The sequence below is a fragment of the Rhincodon typus genome, chromosome 1, assembly GCF_021869965.1.
Source record: "Rhincodon typus isolate 14 chromosome 1, sRhiTyp1.1, whole genome shotgun sequence".
NCBI lineage: Eukaryota > Metazoa > Chordata > Chondrichthyes > Orectolobiformes > Rhincodontidae > Rhincodon > Rhincodon typus.
The window spans coordinates 147,743,333-147,769,515 of record NC_063332.1 but is presented as its reverse complement, the minus strand read 5'-3'; the positions used below and the strand labels follow the sequence as shown (position 1 = coordinate 147,769,515).

The 26,183-nt window shown below is 39.7% G+C and overlaps 1 protein-coding gene across 1 annotated transcript in view; it reads right to left on the bottom strand.

Moving 5' to 3' along the window:
- Positions 1-26,183, bottom strand: part of LOC109929705 (protocadherin Fat 4) — a 381,732-nt gene that overhangs the window by 50,639 nt on the left and 304,910 nt on the right. Inside the window, exons 9-10 of the mRNA XM_048609430.1 lie at positions 15,610-15,860; positions 5,197-9,555 (exon numbers count right to left, since the gene is read on the bottom strand). Coding sequence (XP_048465387.1) covers positions 5,197-9,555; positions 15,610-15,860 — 4,610 coding nt within the window. The remainder of the gene's footprint in view (positions 1-5,196; positions 9,556-15,609; positions 15,861-26,183) is intronic.

Sequence of the window (26,183 nt, the reverse complement as noted above, 5' to 3'; positions counted from 1 at the left end):
TTCAGAAATTTCTGAAGAAGGGTCTAGGCCTGAAACGTCAGCCTTCCTGCTCCTCTGATGCTGCTTGGCCTGCTGTGTTCATCCAGCTTTACACCTTGTTATCTCTTAATGACATTTGGGGCTTTTTTGCTGTGGAATCATGTGCCTCCATAGTTCTGCAATTATCTGATTCCATAATTCATGTGCTTTACAGATGTAGGGCCAAATTTTCACTTCTGAGGCTTTACCTCAAATGGGGACATGTCTAGCTTGGTGTTCCTGATTCAGGAAACAGTGCTGAATGGTTCTGGGGCTGGGGGCAGAAGTGATGGAATCGGGCCCACTGCCACTGGATACTGACCTGAATAACTAAATGCCGAGGTACACTATTATTAAAAAGAAAACAGTCTCAAGTATTCTGGACTTTGTCCTATTGTTCTGTTGAATATTAAGCATTCTAGCCTTCATTACTCACACCCCATCATAGCCCAACCCATTCCCCATATCCCCCTTCCATCAACTCATGCTCCCCAACCACCTCCGTGGTCTCTCATTCCCTCCAGGCAAACATATGAAATGCATTTCTCAGCTGCGTGGAAACATACCTTGAACTCAAAAAAAAATTATAACTAAGACTGCATAGGACAAGCCATTCAATAAATGTTGTGATCCATCTTCTTCATGTCTGCCCCCATCACTTAGAATCATAGAATCCCTCTACTGCTAAAAGGGGTCATTTAGCCTATCGAGTCTGCACCGACCCTCTGAACAGTATCCCAACCAGACCTAGCTGCTGACTGTACCTCCATAAATCTCATTTCCCATGGCTAATCCCTGGACATTATGGGCAATTTAGCATGGCCAACCCACCTAGCCTGCACATCATTCGACTGTGGGAAGAAACCGGAGCACCCTGTGGAAACCCATGCAGACACAGGGCGAATGCTCAAACTCCAGACAGTCGCCTGAGGCTGAAATCAAACCCAGGTTCTTGGTACTGTGAGAAGTCACATGACACCAAGTTAAAGTCCAACAGGTTTATTAGAAATAAGAAGCTTTTGAAGTGCTGCCCCTTCGTCAGGTGTAGCACTTCACCTGACGAAGGACAGTGCTCAGAAAGCTTGTGATTTCTAATAAACCTGTTGGGCTGTATCCTCATGTCGTGTGACTTCTGACTTTGTCCATCCCAGTCCAATGCTGGCACCTCCACATCTTGGTGCTGTGAGGCAACGATGCAACCACTGAGCCACTGTGCCACCCTTCAACAGACACCCTCTTCTTTGCAACATCCAATGCTAAGCTTCCAGCTAAAAACCAGCAGAAGTTTTCAAGCACTTATAAAATCAGTCTTTATTAGTTCAGATGAGAGATTGCAGTGATAGAGCTGCTGGGGTTGAGTTACAAAGAAGGAAAGTTGAAGTTGCAAATTGCTGAAGACTTGGCTAAGAAAACCTAATGGGAAATCTGGCCACATTGGATGTGGAGGTGGGAACAGAGAAGCCACAAACAATGCCAGGAGAAGCCAGCAGAGGGTAATCTAAGGCTAGATTTTGAATCTTCCAGTCGCAGCTCAAACCTACATGGCACTCTGAGGAGTACTACGAACCATCTTAAACACCCAACTGAGGGGTCTTGGTGATAATTAAGGATCAGAGTCATCGACCCTTAAGGTTAACTTTCAAGGACTCATTCTGAGGTGAGATAATAAAATGGTATGGAAAGGCAATTAGAGTGTCAAAACCTCCCTTTCCTCTGTCCACATTTTACTTGAATCTCAAATAAATTTTTGTTTTTACTTTCGCTAAATTAATCATTTAATCATGACAGATGGGTTATGATGGAAATTATATGAAACAAAATTTTGATAAGAATGAGTTTTATGACAGCAAGTGGTGCAAAAATAACATTATAGTTATACGTGGTTGATGATGTATATAATTTTAACCCATAAATAAAGTGTCAAGCATAAAAAAGTTTAACATTATCAAAATTAAAGAAAGTGCACATATTTCAATAGGCAGCAAAGATCCTGGGGTCTTTTTGTGGTGGAATGGGTTCTCATCCATTGACTTTTGAGCCACGGAAAGATCCATGATGTGTTCTTTCACTGGGATCAAGCACTTCAATGTCAGAAGTTCCACCTGCTGAGAGCTGCCACTCTTTCTGCTGCTCTGCATCATCACCAGCAAAATGGTGATTGCTGCGAGAAAGAAACGGCACCCTGGCCACTTTCCCAATGCTGTGTCCCTTATTGACGCATTGAGTGGTTTGAACAAGGGAGACAACAATCAACTTGCAAAGCATGGTGACAAGCAGTTAAAGTGCGTTGAAGCTTTTAATTTTACATTAACTGTTTACTAACAATCTGTATTAACACTGGAATGGTGTGGGAAAGCTGTCCATGGACTGTATCAGGGCAGACACAGAAAGGTGGTAGAATCACCATCGTGATTAAATGCCCTCACTGTCTCCAAATTCGCTATGAGAGCATAAATATTGCACTCTGTATTGAGGCTCAATTCATGAATGTTCTAAAATGAATAGTCAAAACAAAAGGAAATTTGGTGTCAACTCATTGAGGGTTCACTTCCAAGCCCACAACATCTACCATCTAGAAGGACAAGGGCAGCAGATGCACGGAATACCTGCAAATTCCCCTCCAGACCACACACCATCCTGACTTGGAACTAAATCACTGTTCCTTCACTGTCACTGGGTCAAAATCCCGGAACTTTCTCTCCAACAATACTGTTGGTGTCTCTATACCTGAAATACTGCAGAAGATCGAGGTGGCAGCTCATTACCACCTATTTTGGAGCAATTAGGGTTGAGCAATAAACGTTGGCCTAGCTAGCAATACTGTATCCATATTCCGTGAACAAATGCAAAAGGGCAAGGTGACCAATAGGTAATTTAAAATTACACCACTGCCAAGACAACAAAAGGGAAAATAAACAAGTTAGCAAACAAACAATGGAGACTTTCCCTGGTATGTTTAATTTCTATTTTTGTCTTGCAAATTACTGTAAGTGAAAGGAGGATACATTGAGTACTCTATATAGGCTTCCGGGACTTACACAGGCAAGTTAGATGAGGAAACAACAATGCATTTCCTTAATCAATTAGACTGAAGTACTATTAAATGAATAGAATAGTATGGGAAATGTAATTTGGACTCAATGTCAAATCTTGTACAGACAGTAGAGAGAGAGAGGATAAGAAAGATTAGATTTGAAACGGCAAGAAAACAGAACTATAAAGTAAAAATGTACAAAAATAATTAAAAGCTGAAGGAATTAGAGTCTACATTTGTAATAGATCATTTTAGAGCCAGAATGGTTGTTTGTCAATAATTATGACACATCATACCATTTAAAAGGTTACTTGGCTGAGACAAACAAGGCCTAACTTCAGGAAACAAGTTTAGTGGGTGCAGGCACTGAAACTTCCTGATATTCAATGAATTTCAATGGTGATTCAGACAGTGATGTATTAGCTGTTTGCAAGGCTAATCGCAAACAGCAGCATCTTGGACAGCAACTTTCATTCACATATTCAATTGTGCATTTGCCCTACTAAATTTGCTGTTTGATTTGGTGAGTATTGTTAACTTCACTGTAATTTTTGTTCTAATTGCATTTTACTGAATTATTTACTCAAATATATAAGTATGATTTCTTAATTTAAAGACAAACAATTTACAGCAAGTGTGTTCCTATAATAAAACATATGAAACAGGAAATGAATAGTTCAAGAAAAGGCTGGGCAGAAAAAAATGAACACCCAATTCCTGTATCTGAAGCCTAGTTACTTTGAAGAAAATGTATCTTTTTAAAACAGAAGAGAGTGTCCTAAATCATCATTAACTAACTCAACTCTTCAGGAGAAAGGTTTAAACTTTAAAATTACATTGGGCTGAAGTAATCTTTTGGTTATCGTCAGCCCAAAAACGTAGAATAAGTTCACTGAAATGAGTCACAAAACAGCTGGCAAAGTATAATCCATCAAAATGTGCAGTAGGTTTGCTGGAGTGAGGATGAAAGGCACATTGTGTCTATCTACATTTGATGGTCACTAAGTTTCAGGTTAAATGTTGGAACACCATATGTGCAGACATACATGAATATTTAACATCAAAAAGTGATTTTTTTTATTGCATCAATCATAATTTAGTTTTATTCTTTTATAAGATAAGGGCAACTCTGGCTTGGGCAGCATTTATTTCCATCTCTAATTGCCCTTGATAAGATGGTGGTGAACCATCTTCTTGAACTGGTGTAGTCCAGAAAGGCAGAGGTAGGGACAGCCATAGTGCTGTTAGGAAGGGAGTTCCAGGTCATTGATCCTTTTGAATTCAAAAGGCTATACCAAGCTCGCTGCAAAAGAAGCATCTCACTTTAGGCATTGCTATTATCATTGTACAATCCCTAGTGCTGTACAATTTGACACACAGGTTTTTGTTAATGCTGTTTTATAACCAGGAGTAGCAGGAATGTAACAGCAACCTGAGATGACAGCTGTTTTTCCCTAATAAAGGAAAAAATAAAGCTGGAAAAACTTATCAGGTCAGGCAGCATCTGTGGAAAGAAGCAGAGCTAATTTTTCAGGTCGATGACTTCTCCACAAATCCTGCCTCTCCTGTTGAGGTTTTCCAGCTTTTATTGTTCTTGGTTCAAATTTTCAGCTTCTGCAATATTTTATGTTTGTATTATTTCTGCTATCTTTGTTGTTTACTTGGATCCTTGTTGACAGAACAGAACTCAATATAAGTTGAAAGCTATTATGTGGGCAATGGTCAGCAACTTATCATTCAATGGCAACCACAATTACTCCATTGAGATAATTCAGGTAACTTTCTATTTGGACAGCTTTTAATGTACCAGAGACTCCCATGACCATCTTAAGGATTTGTGTAAAGGTGGCCAGGATGATGCCTTTTCTACTTTTCCTTGCGGCAGATACCTTGCTTATGTTTGGTATGTTCCCTTACTGGTTTAATGAGGAATTAACCATTTGACTGTGTGGGTTTGTATCTGAAGGTCTCTTACTACAGCACAACGGTCCTGTCAACTGCCCAGAACATATTTTTCAGTGTTATTGTTACTTTAAACAAATATTGAAAAATCTTAATGGCTATTTCTGATTTGAAGTAATTAATGCATTTTATACCAACAATCCTTGAGTGAAATATTAAAAGAGGATTCCTGCATTCAATACCTGTATATCCAGCTTTACATGCACAGCTAAAACCTCCTGGGAAATTCTGGCAAGTTCCATCATTTTTGCAGGGATTCGACTGACATTCATTAATGTCCCTTTCACAAGCTGTGCCCATAAACCCTTCCAGGCAGGTACATGAAAATCTACTTAATAAATTATGGCAGGTTCCACCATTGTGGCAAGGGGATGGAAGACACTCATCTATGTCAGTTTCACAGGCATGTCCAGAGTATCCTGGTAGACATCGACAGATGAATGGTTTGAGAGCTGCGTTGGCCACAATGATCACTGGGACGCTTTCCTCACTTTGTAATGATGGGCTTACAGCAAGTCTCTTCACACAGCTTCCACCATTCTGACATGGCTCGTTAGTGCATGGGTCATGGTCCACGGAATCAATTCGTACTCCACTCTGTCTGAATAATGTTTCCTTAATGCTTTCAAAAAAAGTGGCTACCCCACTGGGACTTACATACTGATTGCTAAATCGTTTCACAGCTGCCATTATATATGTTTTTTCATCCTCTTCATAAAACCCGTAGATCTGTACTGCAGTTCCCATTTGTGACAGTTGAGAGTTAACAATCCGTAGGAAGTGAAGGTAATGGTTGGTAAGAAAATCTTTCACTGTTGCAATATTTAGGGAAAGAAGGACACTATTGTCTATAGTCGCATTATTGAATCCCGTGAAGAATACATGGACATTGTTGTTGACTGCACTGTGCAATCCATCACTACTACGGACAATTAGATCAAAAGTTCCATCTGTTGACCTTGGCTGGGAATTTAGATTGCAAGTACCTGCTGGGATGTTAAAAAGAGTGGTAGACCCCATAGTCAGAGTACACTGGAAAGTGTCCAATATATCTGGATCTTGGGGCTTCACACTGGCCAAGGCTCCACCTGGAAACAGGTTTCCAAAATAGTGAACAAATATCTCCACTGTTCTGGGCTCAGATGGGTTGTCATTCTGATCATTTATTATGACGTGTACAGTACTTGTGGAAGACATCTGCGGAGTGCCAGAATCCCGAGTGACCACTGACAAGTGGAAATCGCTGATCTGCTCCCTGTCAATTTCTCTGGTTGTTGTGAGGATACCCACAGAGCTTAAACTGAAGTAGCTGGTAGCAGGGCCTGTGCTGAGCAAATGGTAGGTGAAAGGACCTTGGTTTGGTGGAAGGTCTGGATCAGTGGCATTAAGTGTCATCACAACAGCCCCTGCACGTTGGTTCTCCACAACTTCTCCAGTTGTAGATATTAAAGTAGGTCCATTGTCGTTAATATCCTCCAGGTTGACAAGTAAATAGGTGCTACCCGTGGCTGAAGGCACTCCTGAATCAACAGCTAATATCGAGAGGTTATATATGGGTATGGACTCACGATCCAGTTCTGCCGCTACTGAAACCTGCCCAGTCTGAGAGTCAATAGAAAAGGCACCCTTTTCATTTCCAACTCCGATGTGGTAAGTGAATCTGCTCCAACTGGGAACCGAGTCAGAATCAAAGGCACTTACGAAAATGACATGAGCCCCAGGTGCTGCTCCCTCATTAATCTGCACATTGTACTCCTCGGATGTAAAAACAGGAGGATCATTGGCATCCAGTATAGTAATATTTACACAGACTTCATCAACATCAAATCCACGGATACTTCCAGCATTCTTAGCCAGAACCCTCAAAGAAATTTTCTCTTCCTTTTCCCGATCAAGTTGCCCAGATACATAAATTTGTCCAGTCTTTTTATCAATTCTTAATCCTTTGCTTCTGCTTTTACCAACAAGGAGGTAGGTGACAACTCCATCAGTCCCAAGATCTCGATCACTGGCAAATACTTCCCCGACAGTGGTACCTTTCGAAGCAGCCTCTGAAACCTCAAAGCTATACTGTCTGGACACAAAACGTGGAACATACTCATTTACACCACTGAGCTGCACATAAACATTGGCAAAGCTAAAGTGGTCTTCATCTGGGACATTAAAGGCTTTCACATACATCTGATAACTCTGTTTTACTTCAAAGTCTAAAAATCCTTGAGTTGTGATGACGCCAGTGTTTGGATCAATGACAAAAAGGTCACTGTCACTCGACTCAATTGCATAAGCTATCACAGCATTAGCTCCAGAATCTGCATCGGTAGCATTTAACTGAACAACAGTGGTACCACTCGGGGCATTTTCTGATATAGTTGGAAAATACTCATCTGGGCTGAACAGTGGTGAATTATCATTTGAATCAGTGATGTGAATCGTCACACTTAGGTAGCCAGCTCTTTTCACCCAACCTCCATCTTCAGCACTTATGGTCAGTTCATGCATTTGTTGAGTCTCATAGTCCAAGTGGCCAGCTAGAGATATTGCACCCGTTGTATTAATAATAGAGAACAATTTAGCATCATTTCCTTTAGAAATGTTATATCTGATTAACCCATTCATATCAGCATCTTTATCTCTGGCTGAAACAGTTCTGATTACTGTTCCAATGGTAAGGCTTTCAGGAACTATGATGCTAATGTGGCTCTGAGAGAATTGAGGCGTGTGCAAATTCTCTTCAGTTACCAAAATACGAACCGTGGATGTTGCAGACAGTGGGGGATTGCCTTTATCCATTGCTGTGATTATGATTAAAAACACTTTATTCACATTGGCTCTCAGAGTGGAAGCAACGGAAACCCAACCACTATTCTTGTTCAGTGTGAATTGATTTGAACTGTTTCCACCAGTAATGTGGTACTCTATTTCCGAATTTAAGTTGTAATCCTTATCATCCATTGCAGTGACTTTGATTAACCTTGTACCAACCTTGACATTCTTAGTAACAGGAGTAAAGTAGTTTTCAGATTCAAACTGTGGTGCATTGTCATTACTGTCCACAATGTTGATAATGACTGTAGTTTCACTCATCAAGGGAATTCTACCTCTGTCTGAGGCTGTTATAATAAAACTATGCCTGTTTATATTCAGATTGTTAGAACCTGAGGAATTGTGATATTTTATGTATTGTTTTGTACAGACCTCTCCTGTGCTGGAATTTATTCGGAAGAATTCTGACTGTGATTTTATGAAGTAAAACACTTGACCATTAAGGCCATTGTCGGGATCTGTAGCTACTACCTGAGTAACACTGGACCCAATCTCAGTGAGTTCTGGGTAATCAAGATAGTACGAGGGTTGAGTAAATCGTGGGGCATTATCATTTACATCTGTCACAAAAACAGTAATGTCTGTATTCACTGTCCACCCAGAATCATGGGCATAAACTTTGACTGTGTAGCGCTCCACGTCCTCCCGATTCAGAGGCCTGCTAACTGTGATATCTCCGGTCTTTGCATTTATAGAGAAGGGAAGACTTACATCTCGTATGGAGTACTGACTAATAGCATTCACTCCAGTGTCTTCATCTGAAGTGGTAACACGTGTCACAGTGTAGCCAATAGCAGCATTTTCAGACACCTGAGCACTAAATATCTGAGAGAATCTTGGGGCATTGTCATTTTCATCCAAGACGTTGACAATGACATGACACACAGAGCTACTTGAGGAAGGTCCTTTATCTGTTGCTTGTACAGTTAATGTATACTGGGCCTCCTTTTCTCTATCCAAACGTTTGGTATTTCTGATCTCCCCAGTTTCTCTGTTGATATTGAAATTATTGCCTCTGTTACCATCCAGTATAGTATACTCTATTTGACCACTAGGACCACTGTCCTTATCTTCTGCTACAACAGTGATTATTTTGTGTGAGAAGGTATTCTCCATTACATTAGCCATGAAAGGATTCTGCTTAAAAACTGGTGCGTTGTCATTGACATCTAGCACAGTGATATTCAATTGCTTATAGGAAGAATAGGGAGGGTACCCCATATCTCTGGCTTCAATCCACAGAACATACTTCTGAACAGCTTCAAAATCTAATGACTTTTTGAGAACAAGTTTCCCTGTAAGTTGATCAATGTGGAAGACATCACCGAGGTTACCACTGGCAATATAGTAAGATAATGACCCTCTTACAGGGCTTCTTTTTGAAGAAGCTGACACTGTTGTAATGTAGGTATCAATCTTCTGGTCTTCTGGGAAAGTAAAAGACTGTTGCCCTGCATTTATTTGAGGAAAATCAGCTTCGTTTCCAAATCTCACTGTCACAGTGGTGGAGTCTGACATTGGATACATTCCTCTGTCTTTAACATTGACAGTAATAGTTATGTCAGTGCCTCCAGTTAACTTCTGTGCAGCCATGATAGCACCGCGACTTGGATCAATCTGGAATCTTTCCGCATTTCTTCCTGTCAAGGAATATTGGAGTTCTGCATTGGGGCCTTCATCGTCATCTGATACTGTCACTGCAAACACAAATGAACCTGTGTACAGTAGAAACAGGGAAGACATTAGGAGTCTGTTAATTGATACATAGTTATGTTAAAAAGCATTTAAAAGATAAAGCAATCCTATCAGATGTTTCTAATTAGAAAATGATCTGAATCTCAACAGCCAATATCAGCTTCCAGTCACGAGCATTTGTATGAATGGAATTAGTGAATAATGTCACAATATAGTAATCTTTAGCATAATTAAATCACCATTTGCTTACATTCTTGGTCTTATATGCTTGTCACTCAGTGCATTACATGGCACACCAATGCAAAATACCCTAGGTTCAAAGAGTAGGGTTTGGAAAAAGTCGATTATCATTGCACTGATTGAGTTTGTGGTCGGATTATGGACTGAGAAAATCTTGGTTTATAAACATAATAGACATAAAGCCTTTGGAGACTTGAATTACTTTTCAAACAATCAACAAATTTGTAAAACCATTATGACAACGCTCAGTGAACAAAGGCTGTAAATAGAAGGGAGGTCTACCAGTATATATAACAGAAATTTAGGTTGACATTTTCCAAATTCAGAATTATTGGTATGAAACCATTCTGAGCAGAATAAATTCATCCCACAGTTTTACTCTTAAATCCTAACTGTAAACAGTGATAACTATGACAATGTGATCAGTACCTGTAAAAAGCCAGTATGCTTTCAATTAACAAGATGGGCATAAAATCAATTGTTGAATAACACATGTTAAAATCACATGTGAGTGCATTCATTTCCTTATGAAATGGAAATTAGAATCTCGTCTGATTGAATATTTAAGATGAGACATTCTAGTGATGAATTATAAATACTTTGCTTTAATGATTCTGACCTTCACCTCAAAACTTTAGTGATCTGTATAATCATAAGATGGAGATAACAATGCCAATGAAAAATAGTCTAACAAGGCAAAATAGTATATTGTTCTTTAAAAATGTTAAGACTTGCCATCAGAATTAAGTGTATAGCATACTGGGTTCATGACTGCAATGGAAAATTAAGCTCCTTTCATGGCTTCTTGCGTAGCTAGTTTCATGCTAGCTAGCTACAATCTGATATCTCATAACATACAGTTGATTAAAAAGTAAGCCTCACTAGCTAGCATGTTTTGAATAACAGTCCATGAGAAAGCTGATGACTGGTATTATGGAACATATTTACTAAACACTGGAGTTGCATTGGAATAAACAGTGGATGAACATTGGAATTTGGAATGTTCCTGCAGATTGGAAGCCAGCAAATATCACCCCACTATTTAAGAAAGGAGCATGAGAGAAAACAGGGAAGTACAACTGATCAACCTCGCATCAGCAATAGGGGGAGTAATATAGTCCATGATAAAGGATGTGATAAATGGTCACTAAATGAAAATGATCTGATTGGGCATAGTCAGCATGGATTTGCAAATAGAAAATCATGTTTGACAAATTTGCTGGAATTTTTTGAGCATGTTATTAACAAACTTTACAAGGAGGAGTCTATGGATGTAACAAAATCAAAAATTGCTGGAAAAACTCAGCAGGTGTGGCAGCATCTGTGGAGAGAAAGCAGAGTTAACCTTTCAGGCTCAGTGACCCTTCTTCAGAACCTTCTTGAAGAAGGGTCAACGGACCCAAAACATTAACTCTGCTTTTCCTCCACAGATGCTGCCACATCTGCTGAGTTTTTCCAGCAATTTCTGATTTTGTTTCTTTATTCATTAACGGAATGAGGGCATCACTGGCTAGGCAGCATTTATTGCCCGTCCCTAATTGCTCAGAGGGCAGCTCAGAGTCAACCACATTGCTGTGAATCTGGAGTCACATGTAGGCCAGACGACGTTAGGACGGCAGTTTCCTTCCCTAAAGGAGATTAGTGAATCAGATGGATTTTTCCCAACAATTGGCAGCGGATTCACAGGCATCCTTTGACTCTTAATTCCAGATATTTTATTGAATTCAAATTCTACCATCTGCCATGGCCTCGGACGGTTATCTGGGTCAACAGTCTGATTTCCAGCATCTGCGGTTCTTTGGTTTTTTGTTTAGTCTATGGATGTAGTATACTTAAATTTTCAGAAGACTCTCGATAAGATCGGTTAGCAAAGTGAAAACACATCGAATTGGAGGTATTGTACTGTTTTGGTTTAAGGGTTGCCTGACAGACAGAAACCATTAAGGATTAAATGGCTTATTCTTGTCTTCGTAGACTGTAACTAGTGGGGTAGTGCAAAGATCAGTACTTGGATCATAGCCGTTCAAAATATATTACTGATTTGGACATGGGGGCCAATGTAATATTTCCAAGTTTGTATATATTACAACCTAAGCAAGAGTGTTTGTTATGAGGAAGATATAAAGTAGTTTCAGGAGGTTTTGGATAGGTTTAATGAGTGGGTGAGAATATAGTAAATGGAATATGTGGAAAAATGTTATCCACTTTGGCACGGAGGAATAGATGTGCAGAGTATCTTAGAATAATTGAATCCCTACGGTGTGGAAGCAGGCTATTCAGCCCATTGAGTCCACACCAACCCTCAAAATGGCATCCCACCCAGACCCACCTATCCTTGTGACCCTGCATTATTTCCCATGGCCAATCCACCTAGCCTGCACATCTTTGAACTGTGAGAGGAAACTGGAGCACCCCCAATGCAGACATGGAGAGAATGTCCACTCACCCATGCAGTATTCCACTGAAGTGCCATCCTAAGTTCCATATTTAAATCTCTGGAATGAAACTTTGAAGCAATAACATTCTAACTTATGATCAAGAATGTGACTACTGAACCAAGGCTAACACCTGGTTACGTTATATTTATTTAATCCTTCAATGTGGAAATCATCAAAAGTACAGAATATTGTATATGTTAACGTCCAACATAATAAACAGAATTTGGAGTGTAGAGTGAACTTTATCACATATAACTGTCTCAGATAAACATATAACTCCACACAGACAGTTGCCTGAGGGTGGAATTGAACCTGGGTCCCTAGTGCTGTGAGACAGCAGTGCTAACCACTGAGCCACCAGGCCACCCCAAAATTGGGAAGGCTAATGGAACATTTGCCTTTAATGCAGGAGGATTTGAGTACAGGAGTAGTGAAGACTTACTTCAATTGCATAGAAGCTTGGTTAGACCAGACGTGGAGTAGTGTGTGCAGTGTTGGTCTCTGTACCTCAGGAAAGATATTATTGCCACAGAAAGAGTGCAGTGAAAATTCATTAGACTTGTCCCTCGGATAGAGGCACTGTCCTATGAAGAGATACTGGCAAACTAAATCTGCATTCTACAGAGTTTGAAACATGAGAGGTGATCTCATTGCAACCTACAAAATACCTAAGGGGATAACAGGGTAGATGCAGATGTTTTCCCTGGTTGGGGAGTCTAAGACCAGGCAACACAATTTAAAAATAAAAAGGATGCCATTTAGGACCAAGATGAGGAGAATTTTTTATACTCACAGGGTGGTGAATCTTTGGAATTCTTTATGCCAGAAGGCAATGGAAGCTCAGTCTTTGAATACAGTTAGAGACTGATAGATTCTTGATTACCAATGAGGATAGTGTGGGTAAAATGCATTGAAGATTTCTGATCAGACATGATCGTATTAAATGATGGAACAGAGTTGACAAATGGTATAGAATTGTCTACTCTCTTTTCCTATGCCCTTATGCTTAGGTGGATCATCATTGTCTTTGCTAGTCCTATGCATTCCTGTGGTCATAGGATTGATGGAAATGTGCATACGTTAGAGAACTGTAGATAAATAGGAGCAATTATTAAAAGGCATTTAATGAAATTGGTTATAATGTTTTCATGTTATTATTAAAGGTCAACTGGTTTATATGTCATCACAATGTACAAACTAAATTATAACCAATATTGATTTTATATAACTTCAAGCTTTTTAATTTTAATGTTTTGTGATTTAAATTAAATGAAAGCAATATTGAGAAGTGAATGCCACACACTGAAAACCATGAGAGTTTGTTGTGTTCTCATTGCAGATGAATAATTAACTGAGACTGTAATAAACAATAAACTGTATACTTGGGGATACTGATGTACGAGTTACTATTTCATCCAGGTGGTGGAGGATTCAATAACATCTCATAGAAAGCAAGGTGAGCAGTCTATAATGTTCCCAGCCTCATGGTGCCAATGTTTGTTTGTCTGCAATAAGTTACAAAGAGGATCTATCTACAGACAGCAGATATACCCTTTTAGTCACTTCATAAAGACTGATGCCTTTGCAAATATTTGGCCTGCCTCAATGGCAACTGGTTCCCTCCCACTTCTTAACTGATGCTCTCAAGGAAGATCATGTCCAACGTCCCACTGCTTGTTATTCTGGGTTCGCCGAACAAATTCACACCAAAGGGTGGAGGAGAATGCTAGCAGTTAAATTCACTCCTATTGCTCAGCAGAACCAAGAAATGAGATTGCTGCTGGTAGAAATCACTCCATTCTGTCTCAGTTATATGTGATAAAGTTCACTCTGCACTCCAAATTCTGTTTATTATGTTGGATGTTAACGTATACAATATTCTGTACTTTTGATGATTTCCACATTGAAGGATTAAATAAATATAACGTAACCAGGTGTTAGCCTTGGTTCAGTAGTCACATTCTTGATCATAAGTTAGAATGTTATTGCTTCAAAGTTTCATTCCAGAGATTTAAATATGGAACTTAGGATGGCACTTCAGTGGAATACTGTGTGGGTGAGTGCAATCTTTTGGATGAGACGTTAAATTCATGTTCTCTCTGCTTTCTCAGATGGATATATAAGATCCCATAATATCACATGAACAAGAAGATGGGTTTTTGATTTCATAGTGTCGCAACATCTATTCCTCAACCAACATCATTAAACAAAAGATTGATGATTGCAATTGTGACCTTGATGTACTTCAATTGTGCCCATACTTCTTGAGTACTTTTTACTTTACCATGATAAGCTATTGAAAATTCTAAAGTCATGAAGAGTGTTAGATAATTACAAGTTCTTTCCGTAAAAAATCGGTAGTTGAAAATCAAAATTATATTCCCAGGCAGCAATAAAGGTTAGGACATAATATTTCTACAGTTCCCATTCAGAATAATAAGGGCTTAATACATATTATTCACAGCTGGTGTGAGCAGTTTATTGAATTCTTGCTCCAAAATTGTACTTTTAATTTAGTGATCTGGCTGAAATGAAATATGCAGGCCAGATTCACAGTTAAAAATAGTTTCATTCAGCTGAAGGAAATTCTGCAGTAATACCACTGATACATAGTCATCTATCAACAATACATCACAGTAACTTAATTTGGATGATAGCCAACAATTTAAACTCTTTTTAATCTCTAATAGAAAGCACAAATTACTGAAGAAGGATAGTGCACATTAAACATGCACTACTTAATCATCCTGTTTTGTTATTCAGAATAGATTTAAAGCACAAAACACTTCATCCATTCTTTGCCTATGAGGCAATTGCAAACATGACAGCAGGAGATGTGATGTTTTAGTATGTACTAATACATCAACACATAGTACATTGTAACTGTTATTGGATATGTTTTAATCAGTATCTATATCTTTATATATTAAAATTCTATTGAAAGCTATTAATTGAACATTACACTCAATTTATATTTCCTTTATCCTTATTGTGTATTTATTTGCTTTTCATTACTTATTGGACAGTCAACCTTCTGCAAGATTTTCTTGTCATCTGTTCTACATTCATATGTAATATCTGTTAATTTGAACATTTTGTTTCATTTTTCCTTAATTTGGATAAATGTTAACAAACTATTTTGATGTGGTCAATCTGTGACTTTTCCCTTGCTTTCTTTGACTTATCCGTTTCCATTTCTGGGGTAGTCTGCTCATCATTGTCTATAATTAGCCTGCTGATGCCCACAGCTACCTACATTATATTTCCTCCTGCCCAACTTCTTGCTAGGACAATCTTTCATCTTTCGTTTCCTCTGTCCTGATGACATCACCTTCTATATGGCAACTTCCAAAGTATTTTCCTTTTCACTTGGAATGCTTTTGACAAACTTCTTACCTGCATTTGTTGGTGATGGGATATGAGTAACATATGGGAAGTGACGAAATTTCGGAGGGTTGTCATTGATGTCTGAAATTGTTATAAACACAGTGGCTGAACTGGACATGGCTTGAGGTATGCCTCCATCGGTAGCTACCACCACAAGACTGTACATTTCTTTGCTTTCTCTGTTCAGCAGAGCACTTGTGATAATTTGTCCAGTAGATGGATTAATGGAAAATTGGGAGTTGCCACCAACCAGGCTGTAGCTGTTAGAGGGAAGATAATTTAAAAAAATCTCAGTGGGTGCATTAGGATTAAGTTACGTTTAACAGCTTCAGTAAAGTGAAGTAAACAAAGTCGAAAGAAAAATAACTGTTTCAGAATAAAAGTAAAAGCTATAGGTTCTTCTTGAAACTACTCAGTGGCAGCTCATCATGAATGCCTAGATGCGAGTATAAGCTGGATACCACTCTTGTTTTCCTACTGTTCACACAATACTCTCAAACTAAGGGCCACTGCACCAGGCTTGATGTTCCATTCTCTCTAATGCTGGCCATTTGTAACCATCCTAACTGTTGTCCTAGATGTACTAATGTAACCGAGACCAGGAACCAAATGGAGACACTTCCATCACTGTATAGCTCAGGACTGTATTTCTTCAGAATTTGAACTAATTACTATAACCATCTAACACATGCCTGTTCAGTTCAATTGAATAGAAAGGATAATACTCAATTATTACTTTTACATTTATAGCAGAAGAGCTTGTTTACAAACCTCATTGAAGGGTTAGTTTATCCTGCACTGACTTCAACTCTCCACACATCCACACCAAAGTCGCATAATGTATCAATCTCCAGATGTTAAATAACAAACAACATGGATTCCAAAACTGTGACTTGGAGCCAAGTGAGTCTTTAATTGACCATGAAAAGTCTCCACATAATTTCCTAAGAAAGCTGAACAGTTTGGGAGCATATGCTTTACCAATTTAAGGCAAATAACTTAGTAAGTTTGTGAAAACAGAATGGCTAACGTTAGATTCCTTCGCATCAAGGTCAAATACTGCAATCAACTATAAGTGTTTTGATTGGGAACCAAGGTATGTGTTTTAGTTAGCCTTTATTTAAAGACATGGCAAAGTGAAATAAAACAGAAATTTTACTGAAATGAACTTCAGGAATTTTAAAGAATCTAGAATTATAAAGATTTCACTGGATTAATATCATAAAGTAGGATTTGAAATCTATTCAATGTTTCAAAACCAGTGGGATTAAACTCAATTAGGTATTATTTATTTATTTTAGTTTTGTCCTTCCTTCAATTCTGAATTAATTAAATTTACTTTTTAAATATTGGTCACTTGTGTTTCCACATCAGGAAACTTTAAACTTTTAATAATACTGCACATGTCTTCCATCACATTTTTATATTTGAATAATTCCACATATGAATAAAAGTCTGAATTCAACAGGAGTAGATTGTGTTGAATTAATTTCTGCGCCATCAAAACAAAGGCAAGACTGCATTTATGTAGCATCTTACATGACCTCAGAACATCCGAAGGTATTTCACAGCCAGCAAAATAATTCTGAAGTGATGTAATGTCAGAAACATGTCAGCCAACTGCGTACACTAAGTTCCCATATGCATAAACAGGAATGTGATAATGAGCAAATAATCTGTGTTATTTATGTTGGCTGAAGGATAAATACTGATCAGGACATTACGGAAAACTCCCCTGCTCTCTGTTGAAATATTGCCACAGTATCATCCTCTTTCATCTGAGACAGAGTACAGAATGTTTGTCCCAACTGAAAGGCAGCATGTGTGACAGTCCAGCACTCCTTTAGCACTACACTAGCATGTCAGCCTATATGGTGTGTTCTGTGTAGAGCCTGAATGGGTCAGTCATCTCATCTCTTGCAGCAGTACCAAATTAAAACGCTGTACTAAATGGGTAATATGCTCAGAAAGTAATGGAAATGTGATTATGGCATTGTTTTCCACATGACAATGTTCAGACAAGAACCTAAGTAGTAGTTCATCCCAAATCTGTGGGCAGGTCCTAGCAGACTTCTTAACATTGCTTAGTCACAAAATCTTGATGGCACTTCTACAGGACTTCCATTTCAACAAAATAACACTAGGCACTTAAAGGGAAAGAAGCATATCACAGATGGGATGGTTGCTATACTTTGAAGGCGAGGGAGTGAACAATGCCTATGTAAGCTAAGTAGGGACTTGAACTGAAGCAGTGAAAATCACTGCAAGACCTGTTTCCTTCATGAGGGAACAGAATTGATACTTACACTTCTGAGGATACTGGACTGCCAGCGTTCCCAAGATGGCCTCAGGAAGCAGTGGTAATTGGGGTGGGCATGAAGAAAATTCAACACTTCAACATGTCACTGTTTACAACTAGCATGCCAATCATTGAAGGGATGGTAAATCCTGATTACAGAGGGAGGTAAACAGTCTTAGTCAAAGTGGGCAGGATCACAAAGGAGAATATTCAGCCCTCATCTCTAACCATCTAATAACGTGCATGAGAGCTCTCACTTCTACTCCTTTGCACTTCAATTCCTCAAACAAACTGAGAAGCTTCTGTCACATTCCAAAACCAATACTGCAGATTCAAAAGCTATCTAGTTTGTCCTGCATATCATTAATGACATCATGAGGAAAAAGAGAAACAGCTGGAAATGCGCAGCACGTCACTTAATATTAAAGAGAAAGTCAAGGAGCTGATAAAACTGTGCATTTCCAAAATGTTTTGTTCTTCTTCAAATTTGTAGCCACTATAGGTTTTGTCATATCTCTGCTTAAATTAATGCCTTGTTAGATTCCTATTAATTTTCTAATTCAAAGTTCCAAGTTGAGTGGAAAGTTTGTTTGAGTGACCAATGACTGTTTGCTGTGGCTTTGCAGATGTGAAATAGGCACCAGGTATTATTTATGTATTGTTGATGAGTTGCGGTTATCAAAGCAGCACCCTGATTCAACTCGCCATCATGGATGGCCTTTGAGATTGGGAAGGATTTAGGATGGGGAAAGGAAGTGACATTATTATGTGGACAAGCAATGACCAGTAAGCATTTTTGTGTAAATAGCTTCTCCTAAAAGTAAAAACTGAAAATTAATGTAATTACTTTTCAGCACATTTCTGGTACACAAAGGTCAGCATACATGCTGTTCACTCCAGGCACTTGTACCTGACTTTGATATTTCTTAATTATTTGCATTTTCACAGAGCTTAGTGCCTATTTCAGGAACATGAGCTGAATGATTCAAAGCAACTTGCACTAAAATAAATTCCAGTGTTTTACCAGGGGAACTCGAGCTTAACAGATCAAAACACTAAATTTAGTGGAATTACACAAGTTGTAAATTGAAATTTTGACAGCTGTGAGTTGAAATTCTCTGCCAGGAGGTTTAATGAAACATGCAAATAAGATGCATGTTCCATAACCAATTTGTATTGAGGTAATTGTTCTCAGCTATACAGTGATAGAGACGTTACAATCTTTGGGTTCGGAAAGGTAAATGGCACACTATTTCCGCAAGACGGAAGAGCAGAAATAGACAATACAGCCCATCTAGTCTGCTCTGCCATTAATGAGATAACAGCTGATCTGATAATCCTCAACTCCACTTTCCTGCCTTTTCCCAATAACTTTTGATTGATTGTTGATTTATTGATTAAAAATCTGTCAATCTCACCCTTAAATATACTTAATGATGCAGCCTGGACAGCCCTCTGTGGTAAAGAATTCCACATATTCACTACCTTCTGAGAGAAAAAAATTCCACCTCGTCCATCTTTATTCTGCCCTCTGCATCTTGACACTCCATTAAGAGGAAACAATCGCTCTGCATCTACCCTGTCAAGCTGACTAAGAATCTTACATGTTTCAATAAGGTCTATTCTCGCTTCTCTAAACTCTAATGTGTACAGACCCAAGCTACTCAATCTCTTCTCATAAGAAAATCCCTCCATGCCTGGGATCAACCCTGTGAACATTCTCTGGACTGCCTCTGATGCCAGTACATCTTAGATAAGGGGACAAAACTGTGCACAGTATTCCACTTATGTTTTGTCTCGTCCCTTGCATAGTTTTGTCAAGAATTATTTCTATACACCATTCCCTTTGAAATAAAAGCCAACATTCTATTTCCCTTCCCTATTATCTGTTAAACTTGTATAGTAACTTTTTGCCTCCTCTATTCTTCCTGCCAAAGTACATATCCTCATATTTTTGCACATGACATTCCATCTGCCAATTTTTGCACTAGCAATGGAATTATACATTTAAATGTGGAAAACTGGAGTTGTTGTGAACAGCTGTTGACACAATGAGACTTAGACCTAAGAAATGGTCACTTGAGTGAGTTATCACAGGGTGCTTGAGAACCCAATGGTTTGTGAAACCAGAAAACAGTCAAGGTCTTTGTTTAAATGAAAGAAAAAGTGAACAAGAGATATAATTAGCAACTAAAGAAACTTGGTACATGTCTGACAGATGAAAATATTATGTTCATTTTTCAATACACATTCTGCAATACAGAAATCTGGGCTGAATCCTACTATATTTTAGCAAATTTTTGTTGAGTTTCATGGATGGTTTCCCTCAGTGCTATTGGTCCAAAATTATCTCGCTTCCTGCCTACCACACCCCTTTCCTTTGATGCTAGCCTGATTTTGCTACTCAGCATAGCCGGAGGTCCTTACCACTGCTGGATATCCCAGGATTCCTAGCGCTGGCCAATGTGCACCTGGTCAATCACTGGTAGTCTGGAATGCACATTTTCTGAAATGTGCCCAGGACGTAGCACAAAAGGGGAAATTAGTGCCCCACTTTGTGGACGGGGACCTGGAGGCCCTGGTGAGAGATGGACATCCTCTTACCCCAGGACTGGGAAAGGAGGCCAAACACCAGACCCTGCCAGCCTGGTTCAAGGTTGCCACTTGGGTCAGTGCAGCGTCAGCCATCTGGAGGAATGCCAGGCAGTGTAGGAAGAAGGTAAATTATTTCCTGCACTCTGCCAGGTGAAGTGCCACCATCTTCCTTTTGCTACCTCAACCTCACTCTATGCATGCTATGGCGCCCACCTCCCACCAAGGCTTATGTTATACCACGCTTGCTATTGCATACAACATCTTTCTTCAGTCTCTCTTACCCACCCAATCCCTCTCATACCACTAACCCTACATGGGGTGTCTGTGTTGCCTGATCACTCATTCAGATCACCTCACCACCCTCTGCACCTGCTCCAGCATGAACAACCATGTTACACACTTTCACATCACTCAATCACTCCCCTTCTCTCATTCCAAGTGAAAACAGCCCACATTAGGGTTGAAGAGCCATGATGGGTGATGGGGTACTTAGGATTTGGCTCCTCACCCACGATGAACAGAGGAACCCAATCCCCCTGACTGACAGTCATCTTCCTTTACTTGATTGAGGGCTAATCTCCATAGCTTGAAGGATTACCATTTGGTTGATGCACGTTCAATGCTTTTGTTGAGTAGGTTGCTAGCACATAGTAGAGGTGAGAGATTGACATGGAATAGTGCCATACAGCAACAAGTCCATCCCTTGACTGATGGCTGCTAACAGCCATGACAAGCTTCTTGGCTTTGCACGTGCGCTAAAAGGCAGGATAAGCCAGAACCATTGTGTGCCTGTTAGCTCTGGTTGCTGGGGTAAAGTGCTAAAGTGCAAAGCAGAGCAGGGCACTCAGTTGTCAGTGAGCGCTAAGAGAGCAAGCAAGCAAGCAGCTGTGAGATGCAACCTGGTCCAATCTATGAGCTGGGTGTATTGCCCTGCTAGTAAAGTATCCTTACAGCTGCATTCGAATGAAAGAGCAGCATTTCAGAGTAGAGGCGAATTGTAAGTGGAACAGGGATGTACTATGATGGAATGGACAATCTGGCTTGTATTGAATGCCAGCTTCTGTGAATATAAAGTGCAGGTGGCCGCTGCACATGGAGCATGTCCTGAGATGTTGGTTATGCCAGGTGTCCAAGATGAAAGCCCAGGGAGCAAGTGTTGAATTGGGGTTGCCTGGTACTTTCGTGTTGGGAATTCTCAGCATCTGGTTCATATCCGGTGGATCATGGAAATGGCATGTGCAATAAATACTGAAATAAGATTAGGTAGTAATTGGGATGATAATGAGTGATAATTCCTATTAATAGGCCTCTTGCCATGCACATGCAAGAATTTTGTCTTGGCTTCCGGAACTTATTTGGAAAATGTGGCATATTGCTCCTGACATCAAGAAAGACTGCACTGGATTTCTCACGCAATTCTCCCAAATCTCTTTCTCGAGCCCATGTCTTTCAGGACCTGGGAAGATTCCACCCAAGATCTCACACAGCTATTAAATGTAGCAGTCTTTGTAGATTGGATGGGAACATTTCACTTTTCAATAGTCCACCTCATTGCTAGTCCAGGCCAATGGCATTTTCCTCAAACAGCAACCTATCTCTCCATTCTAATTATTTCCTGTCACGTTAAGGAGGTCCTCAAAGTGTGCTATAGCAGAAGAATACGTCAGCCAAAACGTCAATGAGACTGGGCATAGAACAATGCCTGGTAACATGTCAGTCAATTAATTCCACTCCAATTCACCACATTCATAAACACTGAAATAATGTTTAGAAAAATGATGGCAATATCTCTGCTTCTAGTGTGACATGATTCCTAAACTGTCATCAAGGAAGTTTAGTAGATTTTACTGGAGCCAATGTCTGCCAAGATGGTCATTTTTATTTTAATTGAATTAGCTTTGAAAAATATCTTATATTTGTTGTTGGTACATGCTTTATATAAAAAGCAGGAAACCGATGCCATAATCCTGCCAGCTGTGAATGCTATTTGCCTGCCACATCTCCTCATGAAATCCAAATTTGTGAATAATTGCTTGGGCCCAAAACTGTCTAGAATTAGAAACTGCAAACATTTCACCTATTATTGTTCAGCACTGCCCAATGTTAATGTAAGACTGGCTCTGATGTCTCAAACTCAGCCACTTGTTGCCCAGTTAAATGTAGTTTTGCGGTAGCGTGCCCATAATAAACTTGGCTGAAACTGCTTAAACTCATTTCAATTTAGGATCTTCACACTACAGAAAGTGTGAAATGTTCATACCATTATTTTAGGATGGATTATAATCCAGATTGCATTTAAATATTTAAACTATTGTGCCATTTGAAATTTAATTTTAAACCATTTAAAGAGGGAGAGAGGAAAAGAGGGGAATGAGGAGGAGATAGACAAGGTAGAGCGAGGATGAGAAATGTGAATGAGGTAGTGACGGCAAGTCAAAGGAAGATAATGGAAGATGAAGGAAAGAGAAATGGTATGGGCTCAGACACATATGAGAACTAGCTGTCTCAGGAAGAAGAGCATAGGTTTTCAATTAAGTGGGGCTGGAGAGGGAAGAATGAATTGTTCTTCATCACCACCCATTTCTTCCACAGAGATCAATACAGGATCAGGTGGGTTTGTTAAAAATGTTATGCTCTTTGATGTTTAGTGGGGGGTTGTGAGGTAAAAAAATATGGTGGGTGAATTAATTCTATGCTTCTTCCAAATCAATGAAGTCACTAGCCTGGGAGCAGTTGGAAAGTTTTGTCTAATTGCAATGCAAGTATAGTGTTACTCAAAACTTGTCGAAGGAAATTAGTAGATTTTTTTTCATTCATAGGATGTGGGTGTTGCATCAGTAAGTGGACTTTAAAAGGTGATGATTAGTCGGTATGCCAAGATGTGTTGTAAAAGGGAGTTCCAAAATTTCAACCCAGACATTGTGATGAAATGATGGCATAGTTCTAATCTAGGATGGTGTGCGGCTTGAAGAGAAACTTTCACCATAATGTGTTCCCGAGTATTCACTTATTCACTGTCCTTGTTGCCGATAGAGGCTGCAGGATTGGAAGGTGCTTTTTAAGGAGCCTTGGTAAGTTTTTGTTGTGCTACTGTATGTTGGTGGTGCAGCAAGTGAATATTGACGGTTTTAGATGAGATGCCAATCAAGCAATCTTATTTTGTCCTGCATGGTGTCAAGGTTCTTGTGTGTTTTTGACACTGTACTCATCCAGCCAAGTGCAGAATATTTCATCACACTCCAGACTTGTGTATTATAAATGGTGGGCAGGTTTTGAGGAGTCAGGAGGTGAGCTACTAACCACAGATCCCCAGTCTCTGGCCTGCTCTTGTAGCCACAGTATTTATCTGTCTGGTCCAGTTCATTTTCTGGTCAATGGTAATGCCCAGGATGTTGGCAGTGAAGGATTCAGTGATGGTGATGCACTGAATGTTAAGGAGTGATGACTGTATTTTCTTTTGTTGGAGATGCTTGTGTGGTGTGGATGCTACTTACTACTTACCTGTCCAAACGTGACATGTAGCCAGGTCTGGCTACATCAGTACATGGACTGCTTCAGTATGCGAGGAGCACAAATGTTTCTCATTTCTAACCTTATGATGGACAGAAGTTTCATCATGAAGCAACTGAAGGTTGTTGAGCTGAGGACACTATCTTGAGGAACATTTACAGTGATGTCGCTAAGGTGACTGACCTCCATCTTCCAACCAGCTTCCTTCGTGCCAGGTATGACACCAAACAACAAAGAATTTTCATACTGATTCCCATTGATTTTAGCTTTGCGAGGGTTCCTTGATGCCATACTTGAATCATAGAATCCCTACAGAGTGGAAACAGGACCTTCGGCCCAACAAGTCCACATCGACCCTCGCAGCATCCCACCCAGACCCACCCCCCTAATCTACACATCCCTGAACACTACAGACAATTTAGCATGGCCAATCCACCTAGCCTGCACATCTTTGGACTGCGGGAGGAAACCAGAGCATCCGGAGGAAACCCACACAGACACGGGGAGAATGTGCAATCTCCACACAGACAGTCGCCTGAGGGTGGAATTGAACCTGGGTCCCTGGTGCTGTGAGGCTGCAGTGCTAACCACTGAGCCACCGTGCCGCCCCGGTCAAATTCTGCTTTGAAATCTAGGGTACTCACCACCATTTGTTTGAGTTCATTTACATTGCCCATGTTCGGACAAACGCTATAATGAAGTCAGGTGTTGAGAGGCACTGCTGGAACCCAAACTGAGTATCAGTGTACAGGTTAACGTTGACAAAGCGCCACTTGATAACATTGTCAATGGGACCTTCCATTACCTGGCTGATGATTGAGAGCAGACTGATAAGATGGTGATTGGCCGGGTTGCAGTTGTCCTACTTTTTATGGAGAAGATACACCTGGTTAATTTCATCAAACTAGTGCTGTAGTTGTCTTGGGACAGCTTGACCAAAGTGGCAATTAAATCTGGAACAGAAGTCTTCAGTACCATTGCCAAAATATTTATCAGGGCTCATAACCTTTTCAGAATCCAGAACTTCAATGTTTCTTGATACAAATCAATTGTATTGGCTGATGGTTGGTATTTGTGATGCTGGGGATTTGTGAGGCTGAGATGCATCACTCACTCAGGACTTCTGGCTGAAGATGCTTGCAAATGATTCAGCCTTTTCTTTTGCACTGACGTGCTGGGTTTCTCCATCATTGAAGATGGGGGTATTTATGAAGCGTTCTCCTGTTCATTGTTTAACCGACCTCCACTATTCAAGATGGGATTTGACATGAGTCACAGAGCCATAAAGTCACAGAGTAATACAGCACATTCAGTCCAACTAGTCCAAGCTTGCAAAACTGAATTAATTCCACTTGCCTGCATTTGGCCCATATCCCTCTAAACCTTTCCTATTTATGTACCTGTCCAAATGTCTTTTAAATATTGTAACTGTACCTATCACTTCCTCTGGTAGTTCATTCCACATATGAACCACATTCTGAGTGAAAAAAAAATTGCCCCTCAGGTCACTTTTAAATTTTTCTTCTCTCACCTTAAAAATAAGTCATCTAGTTTTGAACTCTCCCAACCCTTTGGAAAAGACCCTTGCTATTCAACTTATCTATGAACTTCATGATATTATAAACCTTTATAAGGTCAGAGCTTAGATCTGATCCATTGTTTGTCTTATTGCTTAGCTCTGTCCATTGCACGATGCTTACAGTGTTTGGCTTGTATTGAAGCTTCAGCAGGCTGACTTCTGATTTTTAGGAGTGCCTCTTACCACTGCATTCTTGACTGCCCAGTTTAGTGGTTACAGATAAGTGAGGGAAATGTTGGGCAATGAGATTACAGATTGCCATTCAATACAATTCCTTTGCTGCTGACCAACATGGATACCCAGTCTTGATTGCTAAACCTGTTTGGAGTCAATCCCATACAGCACCATAATGTCGACACACAACTGTAAAGCCACCCAAATGTCACAATAGCAGTTTTATCTGTGAAATAGGTCATTGCTGTCTACAGACAAAACAAGTATTGCAGGTGACAATTTTTCATTCATGGGATGTGGCCTTTGCTGGCTAAGACTCAATATTCTTGACAAGGTACTGGTGAACTGTCTTCTTGAACCATTATAGTCTATTTAAATACACCCATGCAGCTATTGAGGAGTACCAGGGTTTTGACCGAATACATT